Source organism: Mandrillus leucophaeus, unplaced genomic scaffold (assembly GCF_000951045.1).
Source record: "Mandrillus leucophaeus isolate KB7577 unplaced genomic scaffold, Mleu.le_1.0 Scaffold229, whole genome shotgun sequence".
In the NCBI taxonomy this organism is placed as follows: Eukaryota; Metazoa; Chordata; class Mammalia; order Primates; family Cercopithecidae; genus Mandrillus; species Mandrillus leucophaeus.
Window position 1 is genome coordinate 255,275 of NW_012102354.1, and position 27,279 is coordinate 282,553.

A 27,279-nucleotide genomic window follows, 5' to 3' on the forward strand; every position below is an offset into this window, starting at 1 on the left:
CGGGCAGCAGCGCGCGCAGCAGCGGCAGCTCAGCTTGCGCAGCATCCAGTTGAGCACCTGCTTGATGAGGATGGAGATGACGTTGAAGAGCGAGTAAATGCAGCACACGCCGAGCAGGATGAAGAGGAAGTTGCCCAGGCGGTAGAGCCCCTGGTTCCGGTAGGCGGCGTGCTGGCTGCTCACCAGGTCCCCGAAGCCGATGGTGCTGAAGGTGACGAAGCAGAAGTAGAGCGAGTCCACGTAGTCCCAACCCTCCACGCTGGTGTACATGGCCGAGGCGCAGCACGACAGCAGCACGGCGAACAGGCCCAGGATGAGCAGCACGTGATACACCGAGGGCTTCCAGCCCGCCAGGCTGTCGGCCTCCGAGAGCGCGGAGCCACGGCGGAAGGTGGCGGGCAGCAGGCCGCTGCGGCGCAGCTGACGCTCCCGGCAGGCGCGCATGATGAAGGCCAGCAGCGAGATGATGCGCTCCAGGAAGAGGTTGAAGAACAGGATGGTCCCGGCGCAGCCGAACAGCCCGTAGGCGATGAGGAAGGCCTTCCCGCCCACCGTCGCGGGGGTGGTCATGCCGAAACCTGTGGAGACAGGGCAGGGTCAGCGCGGTCCTGGCCGCGCAGGTGGTCCTCACTGGACGTCAGGGGGGACGGGGGCGGGGGCATGCAGGTGCTTGCATGGCTCCTATCTCCAGTGGCACCACTCAGGTAGAGGAAAAACAGCACTTAGTCATTTCTCTCCCTTGGTGGCACCTGACAGGGTTCTTGATCTTGGCAGCCCCTAAACTGATGGAGGAGACATGGCCCTTCATCTTGGGGACCTGTAAACCCAAGTGGGTGGGGCAGGTAGTCGCTAGGAAGGATCCATCATGACAAAAAATAGAAACCACTGCTGCACAGGTGCAAACCACTGAGATACCCACAAAGCCAACCAGGGACACCTGCTCTCCCACTCCTCCAAATTGTTTAAAAACTGTCATTTAGTTCATAAATACATTAATATACTAGAGTAGGTGAGTTTTGTTGGGTGAATTACAAATATTTACATTAGAAATCAAAACCAACATAGATCTCTTCAAAGATATCTAGCTGCTTATGTGCTTGTGCACTTTTTATACCAGTCTCGTTACTTGGAAACTCCACTGCCTACTTGAGAATGATGAAAAAAGCCAAGTAATCTTAGTGCTGTGACTAATTTTCACTTCACAGGCACTTCGAAAAGGCCTTTGCTCAAAGGATCATATTTTCTTTTTGGCTGGGGGGACAGGTTCTTTGTCACCCAGGCTGGATGCAGTGGTACAGTCATAGCTCACTGCAGCCTTAAACTCCTGGGCTCAGGTGATCCTCCTGCCTCAGCCTCCCAAGTGATAGGACTGCAGCTGTATGCCACTATGTCCAGCAAATTCTTTGTTATTTTTCTAGCGGCGGAGAAAGGACCATATTTTCTTAGTCTGCCAACATTTCATGCCTCTGGAATTGGGCATAAGGCCAAGTGGGTAGTCCGTCACTTCCCTAGTTCTTACAATGTGAATATGGGGTGACAAGAGAATGTGCATTTCAAATCAATTCCCAGATGACTCCAAAGTCTTTCACACTAGAATAGCAGGCTTTTCTGTTTAAAGGGCAGTTTTTAAAGAGTTGTCATATGTGCCCAATTTTTTTCTCAAGTGTGCCATAGATTTTCAGTCCCTCCCTGTTATTAAAAAAAATCGGTTTACCAACTCTGCCTACTAACGAAAGGACCCCAAAATTAAGTGTCAATGCTCAAAAGTCAACTGCAGCTCCTCTTCTTTCCTCAAGTAAGTTATTTGGAATTGGAATGAATCCAAGCTGAACAACTGTTGACTATGAGTCTTTCTCCAAAAGCCTGGTTTTTAAATGTAACCTGTAGCACACCTGGGCGGGCAGCCTTGTTAGGGAAGCATTAATAGGGCTTTGCCTTAATTGGGACTGCTTACTCTGGGACCAGGTAGAGTGTAACCAGGTAGCTAGAGTTAATGGTCTCTGAAAAGAGCTTTGTGAGGCTGACAAAAGGATTGTTTGAGAGTAGTCAACCCACACCCTTCAGAGACTGAGCATGGCTCTGCCATTGGGTGCCGGCCCCTTCTCAACCAAGGGTCACCATCAATCATCCTTGCTCACACTTGTGGCCAAAGAAAGGCTCTGGCCCAGCTGGGTCCTGTGCTGCTGGTATGTCTAAAATTGCTTTGTTCTGGGAGGTCTACACAACTGCGTATTGCTTCAGGCCCTTATCGTTGTTAACTTACCACTTGTTCAAAGCACAGACTTTAAGGGTGTCTTTATCAATTGATTTCTGCAGAAGGTGTGGCTGCCTGCCAGTGTGCTCACCCATGCCATCCAGGGCAGTGCAGAGTGGCAGCTCTGCCTCTCCAGATTGAGCTCCCTGCCTAGTGCTGGCTGTGGTCTGTGGGACCCATGGTTGCCTGACTCTGGCTATGGGAGGGGGTTTCATCTCTTAGTGGAAAGATTCACTTACTGCTTCGAGTCAGCTGAAAACAATGGATCGTTTGTCTGAGCAGCACCATGGTACCGTTCAACACCTCTGGCAGTGATCAGGGGCATCCGTGTTTAATTTGTGCCCTATGGCAAAAAGGCTACCTGTGCCCTGCCAGTGGGGTGGGGCCAGCCCTGGGAAAGTGGAGAAGAGTTTGTCTTATGTGGCTTTCTAGTTCTCTAAACAGACTATAGAAAATATTTCTTGTAATACTTTCAGAGTACATTCCTTAAGCCTATGCATATAGGCTTAATCATTTTCTAGACTATCTGAAGAAAATGCCCAGTTGCTGAGCGTGGTGTTCATCTTATGCTTAATGACTCAGGTTAGGGAAAAATCTTAGGTTACCCATGTTGAGGAAGATGAATTATGTCCCTAGATTCACAGAAAGTGAAAAAAACCAAAGTAGCTATGTAACCAAGAACTTGATAGAGGGATTTTGCTATATTTTAAAGCCACACTCAAGTTCTTGAGTTTATAAAGAAATCAACTCTGAATTTACATGGCTATAAGTGGAGTGGGAGTGTATGTGTATATTTATAAAACGTTTTAGACCAATAACCTAAATGTCTAACAACACAACTAAGTGATTGTCTATTCATGAAAACTATACAGCAATTAAAAAGCATGAACCGGCCGGGCGTGGTGGCTCAAGCCTGTGATCCCAGCACTTTGGGAGGCCGGGATGGGCGGATCATGAGGTCAGGAGATCGAGACCATCCTGGCTAACACAGTGAAACCCCGTCTCTACTAAAAAATACAAAAAACTAGCCGGGCGAGGTGGCAGGCGCCTGTAGTCCCAGCTACTCTGGAGGCTGAGGCAGGAGAATGGCGGGAACCCGAGAGGCGGAGCTTGCAGTGAGCTGAGATTGCGCCACTGCACTCCAACCTGGGCGACAGAGCGAGACTCCGTCTCAGAAAAAAAAAAAAAAAGCATGAACCATAGCTACTTGCAACAACACGGATAAATCTCACAAAAAGAATGTTGAACAAAATAAGCTGGACACAAAAGAATATATTCTGCATTATTCCATTAATATAAAATTCAAAATCAGGCCAAAGTACAGCCTTTTTTAGGGAGGCATGCATGGTTGGTGAAATTATAAGGGAAAGCAAGGAAGTAATTTTGATAAAAGTCAGAATTGGGACTTCCTCTAGAGCATGGCAGGGGGTAGTAGCTGAGAGGGGACACAGGGGACCTCTGGGGTGCTAGAAATGTTTCTGTTGACCTGGGTGGTAGTTACATGTGTGTTAGCTGTATAATAATTTGTCAAATTGTATGTTTTGTGAGTTTTTTTGTACTCACAATGAGAAAAAAATTTTAAATTTCTAGACTGTTAGAACTCTCAGATACCCAATTCTGACGTACCCCTCACTGTATAGGTGAGGGAGTAGGGGCTGAGGGGCTGTGACCTGCCTCTTGGGGACAGACTCCCACCTCTTTGTCCTGGCTTCAAGCCTGGTACATAGACCAGTATACAGAACACTGCATGTACTCACTGAGGGAAAACAAAATCTCTTATAGAAGGATAACTCTGTTAAATTCCTAAGGTAATTGAAAATCCTGGGCCTGGAAAACTAGTACTTTGTCTAAGAAAATGTTGAATTGGATTTTTCAGCTAAAGCCTCAAAGCTGAGAACAGTATGTGTACATTTCTGCCCATTCTAAAGAGAAGTTCCAGACACATCCATGCTGGACTCACTAAAACAGCAAAACAGGTCTGGGGCTAGCAACCCCCCACACGCCCACCTCCAGGCTATACGGAAAGGCTAGGGATTGATGGAATCTCCCATCAATTGGGAAGTCATTGTGGGGAGTTGTTGTGGCAGTGGGGAGTGCTGTGGATTCTTTCACTCACCCCCAGGCCAGGGGATGGCTGGAGCAGGGAAGGTCAAAAGGACTAATGGGGCCGGGCACCGTGGCTCACGCCTGTAATCCCAGCACTTTGGGAGGCTAAGGCAGACGGATCATGAGGTCAGGAGATCGAGACCATCCTGGCTAACACAGTGAAACCCCGTCTCTACTAAAAAATACAAAAAATTAGCCTGGCGTGGCGGCGTGCGCCTGTAGTCCCAGCCACTCGGCAGGCTGAGGCAGGAGAATGGCATGAACCTGGGATGTGAACCTGGGAGGCGGAGCTTGCAGTGAGCCGAGATCTCGCCACTACACTCCAGCGTGGGCGAGAGAGCGAGACTCCGGCTCAAAAAAAAAAAGAGGGCTTATGGAGCTTCAGCAAGAAGAAAGCCCAGCAGCTCACTTCCCAGCTGGCTGGGCACAGTCGCTTACAGGCCCACCTAGAATGGAGCATGGTGAGAGTCCTGGGAGAACCCGGCAGTGTCCCCTGGAGTCCAGAGCTGTGCTCGAGAGTTCTCTGGCTGGGAGGCTGACTGGGGTAGCCCCCACAGGCACGGGAGGAAGAGGGCAGTCACGGGAGCCATCTGCACTTCAAGGGCTTGCTGCATCAGGAGGCGTGAGGGTGACATGGGTCACTAGAGGGTGACAAGTGGATACTGAGAGGAAGAGATCTGAAGAGTCTGCTCAAGAGGACCGCCTGCTGGAGTAAGGGGTCCCTAGCAAGAAGAGGCTGAGGGGCAGAGGGCTGGGGATGGCATGAGAAGGAGTCACAGGAGGAAGGATGGAGAGGGCAGTGCCCGCTCAGGGAATGGGGCAGGGAGTGGTCCCTGTGCAGGGCTCCCAAGGACCCATAAATAGGCGCCATGAAAGCACATATGCCTGTTCTAACAGGGAGCCTTGCAACCCCACCAGCAAAAGTTAAGAAGGAATGATAGTGGCTCCAGTGATGCAAGATCACCCCCATGCCCCATCCACTGCAGGTCCCCTGAGCCATGTGTCAGCCTGGACCTAGAGGGGGAGGCTAAACTCTGATTAGAAGTGAATTTGAAGATTTGATTAAACATCTGAGAATGTCTCAATCTTAAAACTGGTACTTAACAACAACAAAACAGGCTGGGCGTGGTGGCTCACGCCTATAATCCGAGCACTTTGGGAGGCCAAGGTGGGCAGGTCACCTGAAGTCGGGAGTTCGAGACCAGCCTGACCAACATGGAAAAACCCCATCTCTACTAAAAATACAAAAAATTAGCTGGGCATGGTGGTGCATGCCTGTAATCCCAGCTACTCGGGAGGCTGAGGCAGGAGAATTGCTTGAATCTGGGAGGCAGAGGTTGTGGTGAGCCGAGATCACACCACTACCCTCCAACCTGGGCAACAAGAGTGAAACTACATCTCCAAAAAAAAAAAGGAAAGAAAAGAAAAGAAAGACACTGGCTGAGTGTGGTGGCTCACACCTGTAATCCCAGGCGGATCACTTGAGGCCAGGAGTTCGAGACCAGCCTGGGCAATTTGGCGAAACCCCGTCTCTCCTAAAAGTACAAAAATTAGCTGGGCATGGTGATGTGTGCTTGTGATCCCAGCTGCTTGGGAGGCTGAGGCATGAGAATCGCTTGAATTGGAATGAGCCAAGATTGCGCCACTGCCCTCTAACCTGGGCGACAGAGCGAAACTCTGTCTCAAAAAAAAAAAAACAAACAAAAAAACGCAAAACACAAAAAGACATAAAAACCAACTATTTGGAAAACTCTAGCGTCTACCTAAGATGTTAAGGAATCTAAAAAGGAGTTCTTGAGGACAATAGATGAGACAAAGCCATTTCCGGTGTTGGCCCATTTAATAAACTGGTTCCACCTGGATTTTCTCTTTACTGTGGTGAAAGCCACCACCTAACAGTGCATCATCGCATGTCATCATGACAACCTGTGGGGGAGGCCAGCTCCATTCAACACATGTGGAAACTGCAGGTCAAAGGGTGAAGCAGTTGCGAAGGCCCCACAGCTTGCAAATGGTGGAGCTGAGATTGAAACCCAGGTGTGCTAGCATCTAAAGTTCATGCTCTTTCCACCACACTAGACTGTATTCTGAGGGCACCAAGGAAGCTCCGTTTTTCTTAAAAACCAAATTGCAGTCCTCCAGGGCCACAGCCCGGGAGCATCTTCGTGGGAGAGCGGCTGCTGCTCAGAGTTGTGACTCCCATCCTTAAGAGTCCTCTGTCCTCTCTGGCCCCCTTTCTACTGATCATTGCTGCCCCCTTCACAGGGGAGAGAGGCCATGGCCTGTCCCCTAAAGAGTCTGCCAAGGTAGACTCATGACCTTCCCATGGCACAGCTCAGACAAGCTGGGCTATTTACATAAGACTTGACCCAGGGCTTGGGGACAGCAGGAGGAATGAGGTGCAGAGGAGACTCCTGCTTCTGGGTGACAGTCTGCCTGGTTGACTGCAGCCGGGGTGCTTATTGGCCTCTTGGGGCCCCCACAGGCCTGCCCTGCCTGACCTACTTTCGTGAGGCCGAGGCCATCTCCTGCACTCTCTGGGGGCCTCTTCTGACTCCTCTAAACTCTTCCATGTCTGGACTTCTGGCTTCTGCCCAAGGCCATCTATTGGAGTTTGGGTTTCCAGTTGAGGATCTGCCTTTTTCCTGGATGACCAAACCTAGAATGAGACCGGCCTCATGCTCCGTCCTCACAGGGCTGTGGCTTTATCCGAGGGCCTCAGCAAGGCAACCAACACCAGACATGAAGCTGGTAAGACCAACATCCACCTATTCATTCCTTCAGCAAACATTTACTGTGGCCAGCATCAGGTTGGCAGCATCATGCTAGGCTCAGGAATATGGTGGAAAACCAGACAGATGCAGTTCCCGTCCTCATAGTCTCTGGGCTGCCTTCCTAGAGGCCCCTCACTGGGTTTCTTAGCAGTTTTGTACAGATCCTGTCCCCTTTGCTGCCAGCAGGCTCACCCCTGGGACAGGGCACATAAACTCTGGGCCAGAACTTGTCCTGGAGTCCTCTTACGGCCCTGACTCAGCTTGCATTCAGCATAACTTAGACAGGGAGTGCTGCAGGCCCCAAATGATGCTAAATACTAGACTGGCTGTGTAGCACCATCTGCCCAGAATGAAGGGACAGGTGGGCCAGAAGGGTCTCTGACAGCGCAGAGGGCAGCCAGTGAAAGCGTCCTTACTGTCCTATTCCTGAGGTCTCTCTGTGCCTGCTTTACTGCCCTTCGCTTTCCTACAGAGCACACTCAGTTCAGCCTAGGAGACGAAGTGGGGGTGGAGGACGGTCCATCTTCTTCCACATCAAGGTCAGTAGGTTCAGAGCACTGGGGGATGCTGGGACAGGCTTCCTGCTGAGGGCACTGGGGCCTATGCTTGTGCCACCGCCTAGCCAGTTGCCTCCCAGGGTAGAAGAGCAGTCTCCCAAGCTCTTGCCATTTGTGGGGAGCCAAGCTGCTCTGGAGGGGGGCCTCAAAGCTTCAGCCAGAGAAAAGGCAAACCCAGCCACCCTGAGAATCTCCTCCTCCCGCTCAATCACACCCTGCAGAGGCGTAATCTGTCCCTGGGTTCGCACCAAGCCTGCTATTTTGTTTATGCCACAATTGATCTGCCATCCCAGTTTGCAAAGAGCAGACACTTGGGGGCTTTATTATGCCACTTTGACAAAAGCTGTGAAGCTCGTTCCCACAGCCTGTCTGGTGCCGCCTTCGCAAATGGGGCCCTGGTGACGGGGCCTTCGGAGTTCAGCTCAGAGAGCATGGAAGTGAGATGGAGAGGCCAGCACTGATCTGTATCGTGCAGCCCTGGGCGGCAGCCTCAGTTGGGCCCTTGACACACTCCTCCCATCCAGGCCCCCAGCCACCCTGTGAGGGAGGCACTATTACCCCCAACAATGCAGGCAAGGAAACGGGCTGAAGGAGGGGACGGATTCACTGAAGTTAGTTTGCACGTGGCTGAGCTGACCCTGAAGTGCATGCTCTTTCCACTTGCTGGACAGATGGGAAGTCTTGACTCATTACCCACTGGAAACTTTTCCTGCTGGGCTCTGCACTGTCAACTGTGAGAGAGGGAAATAAAACATACTGTACAGTCCAATCTGGGATACTTCTGAGAGTGAAAGTGGCTCTACTAGTAACTACCCCAGGACAGCATGTATAAACCAGGGCTGTTCCAAGCAACTGGGACGCATGATTAAAATGCAGATTCCAGCCGGGCGCGGTGGCTCAAGCCTGTAATCCCAGCACATTGGGAGGCCGAGATGGGTGGATCACGAGGTCAGGAGATCGAGATCATCCTGGTTAACATGGTGAAACACTGTCTCTACTAAAAAATACAAAAAAACTAGCCGGGCGAGGTGGCAGGCGCCTGTAGTCCCAGCTACTCAGGAGGCTGAGGCAGGAGAATGGCATGAACCCGGGAGGTGGAGCTTGCAGTGAGCTGAGATCTGGCCACTGCACTCTAGCCTGGGCGACAGAGCGAGACTCTGTCTCAAAAAAAAAAAAAAAAATGCAGATTCCATGGCAGGTCCCGCACAGAGGTTTATTTAGTGGGTCAGAAAAGGAGCCTAGGAATTTCATTTTAACAAATGTGCCCAGATAAATCTGATGTAGGTGGAATATTCCTTTAAGAATGCCATTCTTTTAAGAAATAATGTTAATAAGGTATTCCAGATGACCCTATTGGTTGGAATCTGTCCAACTACAAATATTTTGATTTAAATTTCCATTGACCTAAAATTTTTGTGGTGGGCACTGTGGCTCTCTCCCTACCAATCATTCTGCCAACCTGTACTATGTTGAGCAGCAGCCAGGCTACTTGAAGAAGTGACCCAACTCCAGGAATGGGCTCTATTAGTCTCGGTCAATCAGGATAATCCAGTTCCTTACCATGATTGGCTCAAGGATGGGTAGACCTAAGTCAATCAGTGCAGAGCATTTTCATGGCTACAGAGAAGCCATGGGAAGGCTGAGGCGTGGACTCAGTGGGCAGGGATGGAAAAAGACTCAGAAATACTGGGCCATGGCTCATGGCTCATTAGGGTTGCCAGGTAAAATACAGAACACCCAGTTAAATATGACTTTTGGGTAAACAAGAAACCATTTTTTAAGCATAAGTCCCAAATATTGCATGGGACATACTTATGCTAAAATATAGTTGATTATCTGAAATTCAAATTTCACTGGGCATGCTGTCTTTTTATTTCCTAAACCTGGAAACCCTACTCATGACCCCAGTTGTCAGCTTGGTACACTCCTCTGAGAAGCTTCTCCCAATATCCCCATCTCATTTGATCCTTCCTGACTGGCCAGTGTTGGGATTAAGAGCCTCACTTTAATAATCAAGGACCCAAGGCTCACACAAGGGTGAGCCCTGCCCAGCCAGGCCAGCGGCCAGGCCTTCCCATGTCCCTCTCTCTCCGAAAAGGGAGAAGTGGGAGATGTGGGGAGGGCTGTGGGATGGAGGGCGGGGCTGCCAACAGCCTGCTCTGTGGCTGGAACTGCGACATCGCCTCTCCGGGAGTAGGAGGGGCTTCTGGCCAGACTCAATGTGGGAGGACTGGACACTTGAGAGGGCACTGGGCCAGAGACTGCCCTGGGATATGTGCCCCAGCCTTGGTACCTCAGGGATGCACATGTCAGCTTTCTCCATGTCACACCCCTGGGGAGGACAACCGACCACCCTGGACAAGCCCTGAACCTTTTGGGGGAGCTGGTGCTAAAAGAATGGCTGGAGAAGTCATTAAAGCACTTACTGAGGACTGAAAATGCGGAGGGGATAATAACCGCTGCTGTGTATTGAGCCTCACTATTTCCATGCACCGTGCCAAGTGCTGCAAGCGTATCGATTCATTTAATCCTCACAACAACTACATGAGGCTCCGTGTTTTCATTGATTCCAAGCCACAGCTTTTTTCATCTCATGTTAATATCTCTGAAATCATGCATCTTACAGTCAATGGCCTGATTGTTTATTTGGCAGTATTTTAAATTCTTAAAGGTACATACCATGATGGTGTGTTTATAACCAATAGTGTCTTAGTTTTGATGAACTACAGTGGGGATGATTATTGTCCCCAGTTGTGAGATTAGTAAACTGAGTTGCATTTAACAGATAAAGATGTTGAAGTTCAGTAACTTGCCCGAGGTCACAAAGCAAAGCACATGGCAGAGATTTGAAACTAGAGGAAGGAGTGTACAGTGTGGTAAAGGAAAGCAGCAAATATACAAGAGTTTGGAAGAAGGAGAGGTAGGTTGCTTTTGGCAAGAGCAGAAATTCTCAATTCTGGCTGCACAATAGAATCACCTGGGGAACTGAAAACAATCCCCAATCCCCAATCCCCGGGTGCATCCAGACCAGCTTAGGTCAACATCAGAGCTGAGGCCTTCCTGGTGGAATGATTACGAAGGACATATGGAAGAAGAGATACTTGTGTTTAGTCTTAACAATTGGGTGGGGCCGGGCACGGTGGCTCACACCTGTAATCCCAGCACTTTAGGAGGCTGAGGCAGATGGATCACTGGAACCCAGGAGTTCAAGACCAGCCTGGGCAGCAGAGTGGGACCCCATTTCTACAAAAAAATGTGAAAATCAGCTGGGCGTGGTGGTGTGTGCCTGTGGTCCTAGCTACTCAGGAGGCTGAAGTGAGAGGATGGCTTGAGCTCTGGAGGTCAAGGCTGCAGTGAGCCATGACTGCACTATTGCACTCCAGCCTGGGTGACACAGCAAGGCCCTGTCTTTAAAAAAAAAAAAAAAAAAATTAGGTGGGATTTCAAGAGATTGACAGGGAGCAGAGGCCGAGGCTTGGGAAAGGTGTCCCCTGCTGGGAGAGTGTAGTGCCCAGGGCCATTGGGCAGAGCGAGGGGGTTCAGCCTGCTGGTGAAGCCTGGCCCATAGGAAACGTCCAGTGACTCTGGCTGACGGAGCAGGGAAATCTGTGGAAGAAGGCAAGGGACAATGCTGGTGAGGCAGGAGAACAGGGAATTGGGGTAACCAAAGGTTAAGGCATAAGAACAGTGGGTGCAGCCAGTTCTAGGCAAGATTAGGCAGCACGCAGGCCACACCCTCACTCCTGTGATAACAAGACGGAAGTTTCCACTTCAGCCTCTGATTGACTGTGGGCCAAGCTGTCACTTCAGCCTCTGACTGACTGTGGGCCAAGCGGTCACTTCAGCCTCGGACTGACTGTGGGCCAAGCTGTCACTTCAGCCTCTGATTGGTCACGGGCCAGTCCTTCATAGGGTGTAACTAACCCTAGGCCTCTAAAGGGTACCTAGGGGTGCTAGCAAATTCTTTTAGCTTTATAAAAACCCTGGGGAGAGGCGGAGGTTGCAGTGAGCTGAGATCACATCACTGCACTCCAGCCTGGGTGACAGAGCGACACTCCGTCTCAAAAAAAACCCCCCAAAAACAAAAAACAATATTCATTCAGTCAACAAACATTTATTTGCACATGATGTAGCAGGCTGTCATAGGCATTAGGGATACAGCTTTAAACAAAGCAGACAACATTGACAATTCTGGAGCACACATTCTAGTAACAATAAACACATTTGTAAACAGCATGAAAAACCAACAAAAACCCTGGGGAGCACTGCAATAGAGAGGCTCTTGGGCCACCTGCTTAAGTCGGCTCCCACTCTGTGGAATGTACTCAATAAATCTGTGCTTTCATTACTGCTTTTTTTTTTTTTTTCTTTTAAGTGTATTCTTTGAGACAGGATCTTGCTCTGTCACCCAGGCTGGAGTGCAGTGGCATGACCTTGGTTCACTGCAACCTCTGCCCCCTGGGCTCAAGTGATCCTCCTGCCTCAGCCTCCAGAGTAGCTGGGACTACAGGCACCCACCAGCACACCTGACAACCGTTCTTTTGTTGCTTTGTTTTTCATTGCTTTATTCTTTCGTTGCTTTGTAAGGTTTTTTCTATTCTTTGTTTAACATGCCAAGAACCCGGACAACTCACAGCCAAGGCCTTCCATCTGGTAACATTGGGAGCACCTCCTAGCTTCCTTGGACTCAAGCTGACCCTACAGGAGCTTTGTGGAGTGAGCATTGCCTGGCACTTTTAGGTGGCAGCGTCCAAGCCTAGCACCTGACATTGTGCCCTGCTCTGTAGAAACTTCTAGGCTCTGGTAAGCCTCATGCTCAGAAGACAAACTCAGCAAGTCCTCACTCCTGCAGGCTTGGGAAGGGCCTCTCTTGGAGAGCTGAGAGCAGAACTAGGAACAGGGGTGGTGGTGTCAGGCTCTGGCGCCTCCGCCTGCTGAGGGGGTGACACGGACACATTCCTTACTTTCTCTGATCCTCGCTTCTCCTTCTAAAAATGGCCCAATGCCCTAGCTTATTTATTTATTTATTTATTTATTTATTCATTCATTCATTCATTCATTTTTGTTTTTTTTGGGACAGTCTCACTCTGTCACCCAGGCTGGAGTGCAGTGGCATGATCTCGGCTCACTGCAACCTCTACCTCCCAGGTTCAAGCCATTCTCCTGCCTCAGCCTCCTAAGTAGCTGGGACTACAGGTGCCCGCCACCACACCCGGCTAATTTTTGTATTTTTAGTAGAGACGGGGTTTTCACCATGTTGGTCAGGCTGGTCTCCAACTCCTGACCTCAGGTGATCTGCCTGCCTCGGCCTCCCAAAGTGCTGGGATTACAGGCGTGAGCCACTGTGCCCGGCCCACTGCCCTCCCTCTGAATGTCACTGAGGATTAAATGAGGATGTAGTTCCCACATGCATCCCACAGTGCCTGGGACATAGTGAGCTCCCCAAAAGCACCAAGCTTAGCTGGGAAGCACAAAGGGTGAGGCATGGACCTTATTTCACAGCAAAGTGGCTCAGGTGGAGCAGGCAAGGAATAGGCAAATCACGACATGACATACGGATTTCCATGGCAGGGAAATGCCCCCGTAGCCTGGCTCTACCATTGACTCGCCGTTCTCCTACCTCGCTGGGCCCCCATCTCCTCACCTCTGGGCTTACTTCCAGCTCTGGCCCCTGTGCTGGTAGGAGGCCCGGCTAGAGGTTAGGTACCATCTTTTCCAGTCCCCAAAGTGACAGTGTGTTTGTGTGGGAGGGAAATTTTAAAACGGGGCTGTTGTGAAACAGCTGAGACCGTGGGCTGCTGTATTTGTTGGCACTTGCTGGTTTGTCTGATTTGCAGAGCTGGATGGACGGCTCCCTGAGGACAGAAGCTCTTGGTTTTCTTCCCTCCAAAGCCAGGTGTGGGGTGGGAGCGTGCAGTGCACCCCTCTCGCACTGGGTGCGCGGCTATCAGGACAGAGAGGCTCTGGTCAGCCAGGCACAGAGAAAATGGCCCTCTGCCCCTGTTCTGCTTGCTTTTGTCTTGTTCTCTGGGGACCTTTGAGGTGACTTTCTTCATTTGATGACAGCAAGATGGGAGGTGGGGACAGCTGAGGTGGCAGGAGGAGGGGAGCTAGGGACAGAGGATGAACCCCACAGGCTCAGGCCAGTGATTTCTAACATTAGAGAGGTTTTGGTTAACTGTGAGCAAATGCAAGTGGCTTCCTTGAATCGGCTTTGTACCTCGGCGCAGCCTTCCTTGCGAGCGGGGCTGACTTCAAACCACCCCCCTCCCCACCACTCTGTGCTTTATCTCTGGGATTAAGGTTTTCTCTCCTCACCAGAAATCATTCAGCAAAATGAGTTAACCACTCCTGCCTCCGGGTAGCTCCCGTTTAACAACCTCTCCTGGGGAGCAGCTGTCAAGCTCGGCCCCAGGCTGGCGGGAAGATGACTCATTTACATACAGCCCGTCTCCAGCCTCCCCTCCCCAAGATCTGTCCCTGTCTCCCTGATGACTAATCCTTTCCAGGGATGAGATCACCGCCCCTTCTGCCCCCCACAGAAAGAGCAGAGCCCTCATCTCAGCCCAGAATTTTGGGAGAAGACTAAATCCAACACCAAGGGAGGCCTTTGATGGGACAAAGACGTGACCAATGAACCTGGCCCCCGGCGTGAGGAGCAATGAGATGAGGAAAGCTCTGCTCACCTACGCCGTCCCTCACTCCTCCCACCCACCTCGGGGCGCCCATGTGGGGCTTGTGTGGGGAAGAGCTCCGGGGTCACACCACCTCTCAGAAGGGAGACAGACTGGCCGGCCATGGGGAGAAGCTGCTCAGAGCAGCAAGACAATGTCAATTCAATCACTTTACCTCAACTCCTCTATCACACAGGAGATTTTCAAAGGAAGTTTCTGGTGGTTTGTAAAGCAAAGAATCCTGCTCTCAAGTGGATAGTTCCAACCCTCTCAATGAATTCGGTTTTATACACCTGGAGAAGCAGTCTCGTCCTTTCCATGGAGCTACAAGCCACATCTGGGGATGCTCAGTGTCCAGGCTGAGGGGGCACTCAGAGCCCTCGGGGACGACTCCATGCACCGAGGCCACTCCTTAAGGGCCTGGCTCCCTCCAACTGAGGTGTCCCCATGCTTGACCTTCCCATAGAAGCCAGCCTGGTTGGCTGCTTCAAAGGAGGAATAAAGACGAGGAGCCATGATGAAAACATACCCACACCTTCCTTTCAGCTGCAGCCAGGGAGGTGCTCTAGAGGCCCATGGGGAGCTGTGTGTCTGCTCTGCTAGTCCCTGACATGCGCCGGCCCTATGGGCTGGTAAAGAGGCTGCCCACAGCACCTCAGCACAAGGGTCTCTCTCTCTTTTCATCCAGCCCAAAATGTCAAAGCACAAGGGTCTCTGTCAGGACCTGGCTGTGGCCACTGGACTGCAGCACAGTCACACTGCAGCACACTGCAGGGGTGGGTAGGGCACACCCCTCCTCTAATGGGGGTGGGGCTGGAACTAAAGGCACATTCCACTCTCAGCTGCCACAGACAGATGGAGAGGTTGATGGCCGGCACACAGGAAGTGAGGGATGGTGGGGACTGAATTTATGGAGCCCCTATCCCAGACCAAGCACTTTGCTGGTGCTTTCACAGGTGTAATCCCCAGAGCGACTCCTGGGGGAGGTGTCTTTATGCCGGTGAGGAAACCAAGGCTCAGAGAAGTAAGGCAGCACAGGTCCCAGTCCCACACCCACAGCTCTTTCCACTCCACCTCTTGAGGCCTGACTCAGCCTTAGGTTCAGAGAGTGCGACTGTGATTTTTTCCCTGAGATGAGCATCAATCATACTGCGCCAGGGTACTTGCTGTGGCCAAAACGCCCGCCCTGGATCTGTGGCATGAGTCTGTGTCAGACCCTGTGTGACAGAAGGAGATGGAGGCTGAGGTTCAGAGACGTTAATGACCTTGAAGGTCAGGGTCACAGAAAATGGCACAATTGGGATTGCAACTCAGTTCTGCCCAATTTCAAATCTACCTTCCTGCCACCTCCTTGCCTTGCCTATTGTCCCCCTCCCTTCATGTGACCTGGGACCCAGACTCCCTGGTTTCTGGAAACATTCTCCTTTTGGCTCGTTCTGCGCGCTGTCCCAGTTGGTAATGTTGAGGCACAGCTCTGCCCAGATCACTCTCCGGCTCAGCTGCCCTGAGCTCCCCAGACCCACCTTTCAAGTTCAGGAATGACTTATTTCCTTTTCTCTTCACCTGTCTGAATACTTTCCATCATCTGGCAGCACTTTCAGCTCACCAGGCATTTAACTGTGTGCTGTCTTGTGACAGCCCCTGTCCTATTGTCCCAGAGATTTAACCCTTTGTGTTTTTCTACAGTAGCTTGCCAATGAGGACATGGCCCATGTCTTGGACTTCCTGCCACCCTCCAGAATGCAGGTCCTCAGGGAGCAGCTGCTAAATTCTCAACAGGACTGGCAGTTTGTCCAGTGATCACCAGCAGACACTACCAAAACCATGGTCTCCATGTTAGTTTCAGTTAACTCAACATGTTTTTGAGACCTGCTGTGTGCCAGACATGAGGGCAGGGGAAGGAAGACTATGATGAATAAGATTGCCCACAGACCTCCTGGAACACACCGGTAGTCAAACACAATTGAGCTTACTGGCTCACTGCAATGAGGAATCCTGGCCACCATGGCTTCTGGGGCATCTCAGTCAGAGGGTATCAAAGAGGGCTAATTTTTGGAGCTGGGCTTGAGTTCTTGAGTTAGGTGATTTAGGGAGGGCTTAAGGAAGCAGGTTTCACTCTGGATGCGATACTGCCAAAGAGCGGGAGTACTTCTATGACTGGGTATCTTAATTCTTAGCTATGAGAACGACATAGCGAGGCCAAGCTGTGACTGGCCAAGAAGCAGCAGTTGCTCATACTAACCAGATGAGGGATGTTTGGTGTTTTTGTGGTTTGGACGATGTTCCTGTTTTGGTTTGTGTTTGGACATGCTTATGGGGTGAATGGTCTTGTTTTTCTCTCACTCTGTCGTGGACATAAGGCGTCCTTGCCTGATCAGGGCTTCTATGAAATGCTTATGTTCCGTGGAAGATCCTCCCAGCCCTGCGGTGAGTGCCAGGCCAGCTCTCGGCGCTCAGGGGCTGCCTTCATCTTTCTCAAAATGCTGCTGTGCTCAGCAGCCCATAATAGCATTTTATTGGATGCCATTCATTATTTTTTGTAAATGAAATCCTTTCCAAATGTTCTAATTTACTTGGCTATGTATGTGCATGTGTGCACACATGCGTACTTAATTCCATACATGGAGCACACCGCTCAGTTGTGAAAATATGGGTGATTTTCCTTTTTTTTTTTTTTTTTTCTGAGATGGCATCTCGCTCTGTCGCCCAGGCTGGAGTGCAATGGCATGATCTTGGCTCACTACAACCTCCGCCTCCCAGGTTCAAGCGATTCTCCTGTCTCAGCCTCCCGAGTAGCTGGGACCACAGGCGCCTGCCACCATACCCAGCTAATTTTTATATTTTTAATAGAGACAGGGTTTCACCATGTTGGCCAGGATGGTCTCAATCTCTTGACCTCATGATCCGCCCGCCTCGGCCTCCCAAAGTGCTGGGATTACAAGTGTGAGCCACCGTGCCTGGCTGTGATTTTAAGTTTATTCTATATGCTTTTATAAATATTTCACATTTTCTGTGGTGCAAATGGGATAGCTGCTACTTTTGAAACCGTAAGTTCACCCCCAACAAACATTGTTATTTAAATTTATAAATAAAAATGAATAAGATATGATCCCTGTCCTCACACACAATGACCACAATGCCGTATGAAAATGACAGCGAGGGAGATATCAGGGGATTCCGGGAAGTAAGAGAAGAGGTTTGGGAGGGTGTCCCAGAGCAGGTGCCATTGGAACTGAGTAGTGAAGATGCCTTAGCCAGGCGATGGAGGCAGTCAGGCACAAGGTCTGCAAGGTCCAGGTTGGCATTCAAGGGTTCAGGTGTCGTGTGGATAAGACTTTCCAGGGAGCACGTGTGGTATGAGAATTAAGGCCCCTGAGGAACTCCAGTATCTAAGGGGCAGAAGAGGAGTCTCTGAAGGAGTCCGCATTCATTCAACAAACATTTATTGAGGGCCTACTATGTGCTGGGAACTGTGCTAGGGCCTTGGGATTCAATAGTATTCTAAACAGACCAAGTCCCCTGCCCTCAAGAAGCTTACATTTCAGTATGGGAGACAGAATAATAAACCACAAACAATTATGTGGCCTGTGAGAAAGTGGCAAGTGCTACGGAAAAATAAAAAATAGAGCAGGCTAAGAGGGTGAGGAGTGTGCGGGTGGGGAGGAGGCAGGTCATGGTTTTAAGTGGCGTGTGTCCCGGGAGGCCTCGTTAAGGAATGGATGTTTGATAAAGGATGAGGGTAAGAGTGTTCCAGGCTAGTCAACAGCCCGAGCAAAGGCCCTGAGGCAGAAGGGCTGGAAACAGAGAAGAAAAGAGTGAAAAAGGAGTGGGCATGGTGGCTCATGTCTGTAATCCCAGCACTTTGGGAGGCCGAGGCAGGTGGATCACTTGAGACCAGCACTTTGGGAGGCCGAGGCAGGTGGATCAGGAGTTCGAGACCAGCCTGGCCAACATGGTGAAACTCCATCTCTACTAAAAATACAAAAATTGGCCGGGCATGGTGGTGCACACCTGTAATCCCAGTTACTTGCAAGGCTGAGGCAGGAGAATCGTTTGAACCCAGGAGGCAGAGGTTGCAGTGAGCCTAGACTGCACCACTGCACTCTAGCCTGGGTGACAGAGAAAACACTGGACAAAGAGATTAGCCTGCAAATCCCTCCTGCACACTTTCAGGGCAAAGATTAGGTGAATAAATGTCCCTGAAATGAGAAAAACGAAGACTTTCATTTGATTTTAATGTGAGGGACAAACAGATAAACTAGTGATTTTACAAAAAGAAAAATAAATATAATATTCAAGTAGATTTCAAGTGACAGCCGATATGCTGAATATATTTGATAACTGTCTTCTCTTTCTCTGTCAGCAGAATCTCATGCAATTTTAAAAGGAAATTAGATTAAAGGAACACCCATCAACATCTTTAATAGCTGCAAGCAATGTGGAGCAAATTTTTTGTCTTATTTAACGTGGTCATCGCCATAACTCAGTAAAGACAATATCATCATTGCTCCCATTTTGTAGACAGGGAAATGGAATCCAGGATAAATAATGTAGCTTGCATGACATCAATCTTCCTCAAGTCTGAGCGAGAATTTATATCTCCCATTTCTCAACCTCATCTCTCAAGCCTATAATCTTTCAGTTATAACAAGGGAAACACTTGAGGGTGTATCAGTTTGTGTTTTGTTCATAGTGTTTATATGCTCTCAATCAACGACTGTTTATTAAAAATTTGTAGGAGGTGGTAGTAAAAAAAAAAAAAAAAGTTGCCGGGCGCGGTGGCTCATGCCCGTAATCCTAGCACTTTGGGAGGCCGAGGCTGGTGGATCACCTGAGGTCAGGAGTTTAAGACCAGCCTGACCAACATGGTGAAACCCCGGTTTCTACTAAAAATACAAAAATTTGCCGGGCGTGCTGGTGCATGCCTGTAATCCCAGCTACTCGGGGGGCTGAGGCAGGAGAATCGCTTGAACCCTGGAGACAGAGGTTGCAGTAAGCCAAGATCGCAGCACTGCACTCCAGCCTGGTGACAGAGCGAGACTCCATCTCAAAAAAAAAAAAAGTGTGTCTCTGGCTGCAGTACTGGGGACAGACTGCAGGGGTGAGATCAGCGAGTCTAGTTCAGAGGCTGTGGGTCAAACAGGTGGGGTGGCCCAGACTAGGGGAGTAGCCAAAAGGGGACTAAGGAAGGGAGGCCAAAGGGAGGCCACAAGCACAGGAGAGGATAAAGTTGCTGAAGCTAGAGGCCACTCAGGAAGGAAGGAATGAGGGGGCAAGGGGTCAGAAATTTCTGGAAGAATCTAGTAAGATGGTAACCTAACAGTTCTACTGGGATTTGGCAACTGGGAGGAAGCTGGCTCTGTGCAGGAGAGAAGGGGGCACCACTGCACGGATGCCAGACTGTGGAGGGCTGCAAAAGGAGCCGAAAGGGGAAGAAATGGAAGCAAGTAGGGGAGGCTGTGGTTAAAGCTCTTCCCAGGAAGGCCAAGGACATCCACAGCTGAAGTGTTCAGGAGCAGGGCAGACACTGCGTTTTCTTTATCTCAGAGAGGCTGTGTGTCTTGCCCATGTGTGAGTACAGTGGCTAAATCACAAGCCCTGGAGTCAAGGGTTTAGACTGATCCAGCCCCTGCTACTCACTGGTGGCCATCAGCAAGCTACGCACTATGCCTCAGTTTCCTCATCTATCAAGTAGACAGCACTGCCTTACAGGTGGTTGTGAGGATCAGAGGGGAGGGGACAGTTGGTGGACTTAGCAGAGTGCTTGGCACAGAGGAAACACTAAATACGTTTCTTCAGCGCCTTCTTAAGGTTAGGCATCCGCATAGGGCGAAGCAGGGAGGAGAAGGCCTCGCCGGGCAGACCTACCTTGGAGAAGATACAAGCAATGGTGCTAAAGTTTCACAACAGCGTCAACCCCCTCCCTCTCATGTGTACTCACAGCTACTCACTTCCCTACTCTGTGCCAGCCATGAGGTGTAGTCACTGTGCCAGGGGGCTGAGTGTCCAGCCCGGGACGTGAGAGGGCATGGGCTCACCTCCTCAGGGTTTGAATGAGACCCCAGTAACCATAGCAGTAAAGACCCCTCAAATGCCATCTCTACATTAAAATGGGTGATCAGAAAATAGTAGGTGAATGACAGTGCCCTCACTGCCCACAGAAGTGCCTTCACTCAGATTTAGTGCTCTGTCTTCTGCCTTTCTGAAGGGACAGTGGAAGCATCCATTTGAAGAGTCTCCCTGTGTCTTCTGCAAAACCAAAGAAAAACCATCACTGCCCATGTCTCTCTTTAAAGATCTGTTAGGCTAGGCACGGTGGCTCATGCCTGTCATCCCAGCACTTTGGGAGGCCAAGGCAGGAGGATTGCTTGAGGCCAGGAGTTTGGGACCAGCCTGGGCAACATGGTGAGACTCCATCTCTACAAACAATTAAAAAAAAAAAAAAAAGCTGGGCTTGGTGGGTCACACCTGCAGTTCCAGCTACTCAGGAGGCTGAGGCAGGATTGTTTGAGCCCAGGAGGTCAAGGTTGCAGCGAGCTGTGATTCTACCACTGCGCTCCAGCCTGGGCAACAGAGTGAGACCCTGTCTCTACATAAATAAGATCGATCTGTGAGATTCCTTCCTTCTAGAATTCAGAATCTGAGGTGCTCGTTTCCCGAGGGCGCTTGTGACTTGCTGCCTTTTATTGAACCCTGAGTGCCCTATAGCCCATTTTGAGTGTTCCAATGGGAAGTACAGAGCCACTGTGACCATTCATTGCTACAGAGCTGCACCTCAGTACCTGATACATCCCTCACCCTTTTCCAGTGATTTTTAGCTTCCTTCAACCCTCTCTCTTTCCCTCATCCTCCTCCTGTCCACAGGAAGCCCGTTAGGAGCCTGCTATGGCAAGCGCTGTGCTAGGACACGGTCCTGCACTCTTAGAGCTTGTGGTTCAGTTATTCTAGTTTCAGCACTTACATTCGTTCAAATCCTTTGTGGAAGCAAGCTGGCTTTTAGTCACCAGCAAGAGCAATTTGTGAAAATCACCAACCCACACCAAATATATGAAATATCTTCCCTTAAGGTGGTCTTTAAAATTTGGGCCGACTCTCCTCCCTCTAGGAATGTTCTGATGAGTTTCAGTCTGAAGGCAGGGAGATGGTCTCGGTGACCTCCCGGGACCCTATTCTGGGCTGAACTGTATGCCCCATAAATATGCATGTTGAGATCCTAACACTCCAGTACCTCAGAATGTGGCTGCACTGGTAGAAAGGGCTTTTTAAAAAAGGGAATCAAGGTAAAATGAGGCCATTAGGGTGAGCCCTAATCCAATCTGGCTGGTGTCCTTATAGGAAGAGAATATTAAGACACAGACCTACACAAGGAAAACCATGTGAAGACACAGAGAAGGTGGTTGTCTGCAAGCCAAGGAGAGAGTCCTCAGAAGAAACCAACCCTGCCAGCCCCTTGATCTTAGACTGCTGGCCTCCAGAATTGTGAGAAAATACATTTCCATTGTGTAAGTCCCCCAGTCCGTGGTACTTTGTTATGGCAGCTGGAGGAGACTGGGGCCGCCTGTTTGCTTGGCTGCAGAAGCCCCACGTGGCTGCACCCTGGCTCATTCTGTTTTCTGTAGCAGCAGCAGCAGTGGCGGCAGCAGGGAGCCCAGGATGCAAAGCTTGGTTTCTGAGCCCTGATCAGGAGGCTGTGTTTATATTTATCCTGCTAACTGCAGGGGACTGTTTATACCCAGAGAAATAACCTCCTGGGCGGGTGGGGGCAGCCAAGGAACCAGCTGCTTCCATCAGGCCTGCTGGGCTCCTCCAGGTTCTCATCATACCACTTCTCTCGAGGCTCTCTCTGACGCAGCTCTCCTCACTCCACACCGGGCTTGGGCCCAGGCGCACAGCCTGGTCTTCCTGAGGATGCTCAGACGTGGAGACCGACTGCTCCTCACAAGCACCCTGGCACGTGCACAGCCCAGGGACTGGAGCCTTTGCAAACAAGTCACAGTCCTAGTCTGAGATTCAGTGCAACCTAGGTGCCCAATAAACAGAACAACAAGGATTTTTTTTTTTTTTCAGTTTTCAAATAAACTGTAAAATGCCTCTGCCACCCATTCTCCCTTCTTGCTCCCCTTCATGGGAGCTCTGAGGGGAGGATCTCTGGGGTGGGTTCCAGCAACCCTGGGCCTGTTCTGGGGTCTTGCAGCGAGGCTGAGCTTTCAGGAGCCTATGAGATATTTCACCTGGACCCTGGTCACAGTACATAGATTTTTGTTTTATCAGAGAAATCACTGCCACACTGTGACCCTTAAGGTCCTCAGCAGGGACTGGGTGAGGTGAGAGTATCAAAGCCAGGTGAGAGCACTCAGTTTCTGCCTTTGAGCGTGTGAGAAGCTCGCTCATGCACAGTGACAAGCAAGAAAGACACAGGAAACTTACAGGTTTTCCGCACTGACTAGTGAAAACACACTTTACACTTCTGGGTCAACAAATATATGGGTCAATTCACACACTGGCATGAGAATGAGTTATTTTCATTAATTTGTTTAGAGATGGGGCCTCACTGTGTTCCCAAGGCTGGAGTGCAGTGGCTACTCACAGGCACAATCATAGCACGATACAGCCTCAAACCTCTGAGCTCAAGAGATCCTCCCACCTCAGCCTCCGAGTAGTTGGGACTATAGGTGTGCACTACTGTGCTTGTCTAACGTGTTCTTTTTAAAGGAATTTGTTGAGGTGGGGACTTTAATTTACTTGAGCAGATGTATCAATGTAGCTGTGAATAAGGAGCTACCAGGGCATTAGACTGCAGAGCCTGACACAACCACCATCACCACAATAAATAGCAACAACCACCACCACAAGCATAGACAACTACAATTTTTTTTTTTTTTTTTTTTTTTTTTTTTTTTTTTTTAGCTCTGATTACTACACTGTGTTGCTTTCCTCACTGAGGCTTACGTGGGGTCTTCTGGTTTTAGAGATCATTTTCACACACAGTTTATTTACATTTCTTCACAACCACCTAGTGAGGTAAGCATTATCCTCGGTTTTTAGATGCACAATCTGAGGCTCAGAAAAGTGCAGTCTAAGGTCACTTTGTGAATAAGTGATAGAGGGAATGTCAGAATTTGAGTCAGAGACTCCACAAAGGCTGACCCTCCTTGCGGGTCTCTGACAACACTGTAAAAACCTGTGGGAAGCTCTGCTGGATTGCTGGGCGCTCCTGTTCTATGGCAGGACAGCCTAGAAGGCGACGGGGTGTCTTCTCCAAGACATATGCTCTGTTGGCTCTTTGGGAGAAAGGGCAGAGTGGGGGATGAGGACGGTCATGCAGGCTGGCACTGCCCAGAGGCTGATCTGCCGGGAGCTGGGCTAGCAAGCTGGGGATGGGGGATGGGTCATTCCCTCCTCCCCGCTGTCACTATAATTCTGGAGATCTGTAAAAGGATGTTTAACATGTTTAAAGTCTTTGTTTCCCATCCTTCTGCCAAGGATTGAGACATCGCCCACCCAGCTTCAATCCTCATAGCTACTTCTGCCACTGATGGGAGGAGGACTGAGGTTCTTTCTACCAAGGAGCCAGGAGGATAGCTGTCACTGCTCCTGGAAGCAGGGACTCCCAGATGTGGGGGTAAGCACCCAGGGCCTGCCTTCCCTCCACTCTTGGTGGCTTCCAAAGGCCAACATTCTGGAAAGCCCACCACCCATGTCTCCTCTGTTTCTATTGGAGTGACTGCTGCTTCCGCAGAGAGTATTAGCAACGAAGACAGCCTTCCACCCTGATGCCAGACACACGGACACACGAGCACTAGCATCTTGGACTACCCGACTCCCCCTCGGCATACACGTAGCGTTTCAGGGATAAAGCTACACCAAAGGAACCCTCCCATATCAACGCTTGGTACAGCCTCAGCCTGTAACGCTTCCCTTTCGAAGAGCTGTCCCTCCAGCAAGGGAACCCCTGGCATCTCTGCCGAGGGCATAAACCATATCAGCTCTGAATTACAAAGAATGTTTACTGAGAACCACACTTGGGAAGACCTTTCTCTTTCAAACCCTTCCTTGCCAGGCCCCAGTGATGGCTAACATCATTGTTCCCGGTGTTCCTACTGAAACACGTTGGTCGTGTGTACTTTCCTGTCTAACTCATAGACTGCAAAAGCTATAATTTCATGGGATTTGTTTTAAGTGCCCTTTTCTGGCAGATGTAGGCTCAGTATGAGCACTCTGTAATTTTCCAGCCTCCTAAATGGCCCCCTTGCAGCTTAAATATCGCATGGTGTAACCCACTCTTTTCCTACCCTCCAGACAACCCGATTACTCACACAGTCTTCACCAGGGCCCTCCTGGGTGGGTCCCCCAGGCTACGTCCTGTGGGGGAGGATGCAGTCATGCTTATGACAAACCATGGCACATCCTCTCCGAGGAATACTATGCATCCAACAAGAGGGATGCTTAGAAAGTTGATGTCAACATCACATACCAATACACAAAAACAAAACCCAAATTCATCCAGAAAATAGACTCAAGGACAAAAAAATCTCTGGAGTACTATTTTAGTGATGAGGCTAAGGGCTTGTCTCCCCTCACTTTTTTTATGCTTCTCTCTTTTTCATATGTTCTATAAGAAGTATCTATTATTTGAGTGAATTAAAGACCACTCGTTTTGTCATTATTTTTTTTTTTTTTGAGACGGAGTCTCGCTCTGTCGCCCAGGCTGGAGTGCAGTGGCCAGATCTCAGCTCACTGCAAGCTCCACCTCCTGGGTTTACGCCATTCTCCTGCCTCAGCCTCCCGAGTAGCTGGGACCACAGGCGCCCGCCACCTCGCCCGGCTAAGTTTTTGTATTTTTTAGTAGAGACGGGGTTTCACCGTGTCAGCCAGGATGGTCTCGATCTCCTGACCTCGTGATCCGCCCGTCTCGGCCTCCCAAAGTGCTGGGATTACAGGCTTGAGCCACCGCGCCCGGCCTGGTCATTATTTTTTAAAGGCAGGGTCTCACCGTCTGGGTGGGGAGCGAAGTCATACACAAGGGAGGAGATGGCAAGGTGCTAGGAGGTCAGATCATCACTGGCAGAAGGCGAACGAAGGAGAAGGCTCCATGAAGACTGGATGATGAAGGTGGGCTCTGCAGAGGGAGTGTGTCTTCGATATGTGAGGGGGAGAGGACAGGCAGGGATGCTCCACGCAGGGAGAATGCTATGAATGAAGACCGGAGGGACAATTCAGGGTCTTGCTGACTAGTTTGGCTGGAGGAAAGGCTGCAGTGAGGGCAGCATTAGCCACACTCGGGCATGGAAAGGCTGGGGATCACTGAAATGCAAAGTGGCTTCTCCTGAAAGAAACCAGGAAGGCTGCTACCAGAGAGTGGACCCTTTGGGAAGCCTGGACACAGATGGACGTCTTTTCCCAATTCAGTCATTTATAAGTAGCTCATATGTCTCTCAATTCCTCATCATTTGTGCAGCACCAATTTTGTGGGGAGTAGGGGGACTAGTTATGGAGTCAGGGACACCTGGGCTAGAATCTCAGCTCTGTCGCTTGCTTTTTGATCTGAGACAGCCATTTAACCTCTTTTTGCCTCAATTTCCTCATCTGTAAATGAGATGTGAACTGTGCTCACCTCCACAGGATGCTGATGAGGATTAAATGAGATGAAGTGTGTAAAATGCTCAGCATAGTGCTAATAGCATGACCACCTCGAAATGCAAGCCATTTGTGCTAACGGATGGTCAGCAAGGAACAGAATTTCTAAAGAGAGTAGATAAGAAAAAAAGAGAAGAGGAGGTCGTGGAATATAAAGCCAACACTGAATTGCACTTAAGCTTTTTTTTTTTTCTTCTCAAATAATTTGCTCAGGGCTGGGGCAGCCAGTATCATCTACATGCTCTCTCCCTCAGGGAGGAACCCATCCAGCACTAACCTTCCGAAGAGGCAACTATGGACAGGGAAAAGCTGTAAATGAAGCAAGTGTCATAAGTTCTTCAGTAACACCCTCTCTCTTATTCAAAAACCTCCAGTGGCTTCTTAGGGTCTAGAACTGTAACTCCCAATGATCTGGCTTGGAATCCTTTGGGAACTCTGCAGTTATTGCAAAGGCATATCAACCTACTTGGTCATCAATGGTTGTTTGCAACCTTAACGTTCTCTTACATGGTTATGCTATTACTTTCCAAAAATATGTAAATGGTTTTCTGATGAAGATGCACTTAGAAGTGCTACTGAATTAATCCAGAGGACTGCGTGTGTCAATATGCATTTTCCCTATTAATTAATGGATACTGAAAGTATATGTAACTTCCATCATATGGGTGCTGTGAAAATATTCCTCGCATTTAAAGCGATCCTCACGTTTAAAAAGTTGGGAGCAGTCTGAGCAAAATGGCAAAACCCTGTCTCTATGAAAACTACAAAAATTAGACAGGTGTGGTATTGAGCACCTGTAGTCCCAGCTACCGGGTAGGCTGAGGTGGGAGGATCTTCTGAGCCAGGGAGGTTGAGGCTGCAGTGAGCTGTGATCATGCCACTGCACTCCAGCCTGGGTGACAGAGGGAGACTCTCAGTGGAAAAAAAAAATAGTTGGGAGACTTCTGGTTCAAGATGATTATTTAATTACCTCAATTTGTCTACTCTCCCTCTTAAGGCCCTATTTAAATGATGGTAAAAGGACATAAAGGTATAAACTAGCAACAACACAGGGAATGGGTAGCGGGTTTACAGTGGAAGGGCCCGAGAAGTTTCAGCATGCTGGTGCAAGACGGACAGCTTGACAGAGCTGTAACTGACGAAGGCAGGTGGAGAAACCCACAGCTCAGAGGGAGTACAGCTGAGAAGGGGAAGCAGGGGAACTGCCTGGAAGAACCCTGAAGAGATTTGGGTGTGGGAAAGGCCATATAGATAGTGGCTGGCTGCCCAACCCCTGA

At 49.8% G+C, this 27,279-nt stretch overlaps 1 protein-coding gene and 1 long non-coding RNA gene across 2 annotated transcripts in view; one reads left to right on the top strand and one right to left on the bottom strand.

Annotated features, from left to right (window-relative positions):
- The window catches only part of KCNK12 (potassium channel, two pore domain subfamily K, member 12), a gene marked incomplete at its 5' end in the record, with an annotated part of 57,872 nt that overhangs the window by 6,193 nt on the left and 24,400 nt on the right, over window positions 1-27,279 (bottom strand). Inside the window, one exon of the mRNA XM_011981599.1 lies at window positions 6-578. Coding sequence (XP_011836989.1) covers window positions 6-578 — 573 coding nt within the window. The remainder of the gene's footprint in view (window positions 1-5; window positions 579-27,279) is intronic.
- Window positions 6,312-8,460, top strand: LOC105540834. The gene is made up of 3 exons (XR_001006263.1): window positions 6,312-7,111; window positions 7,607-7,673; window positions 8,363-8,460. It is a non-coding gene; the product is annotated as an uncharacterized LOC105540834 (long non-coding RNA).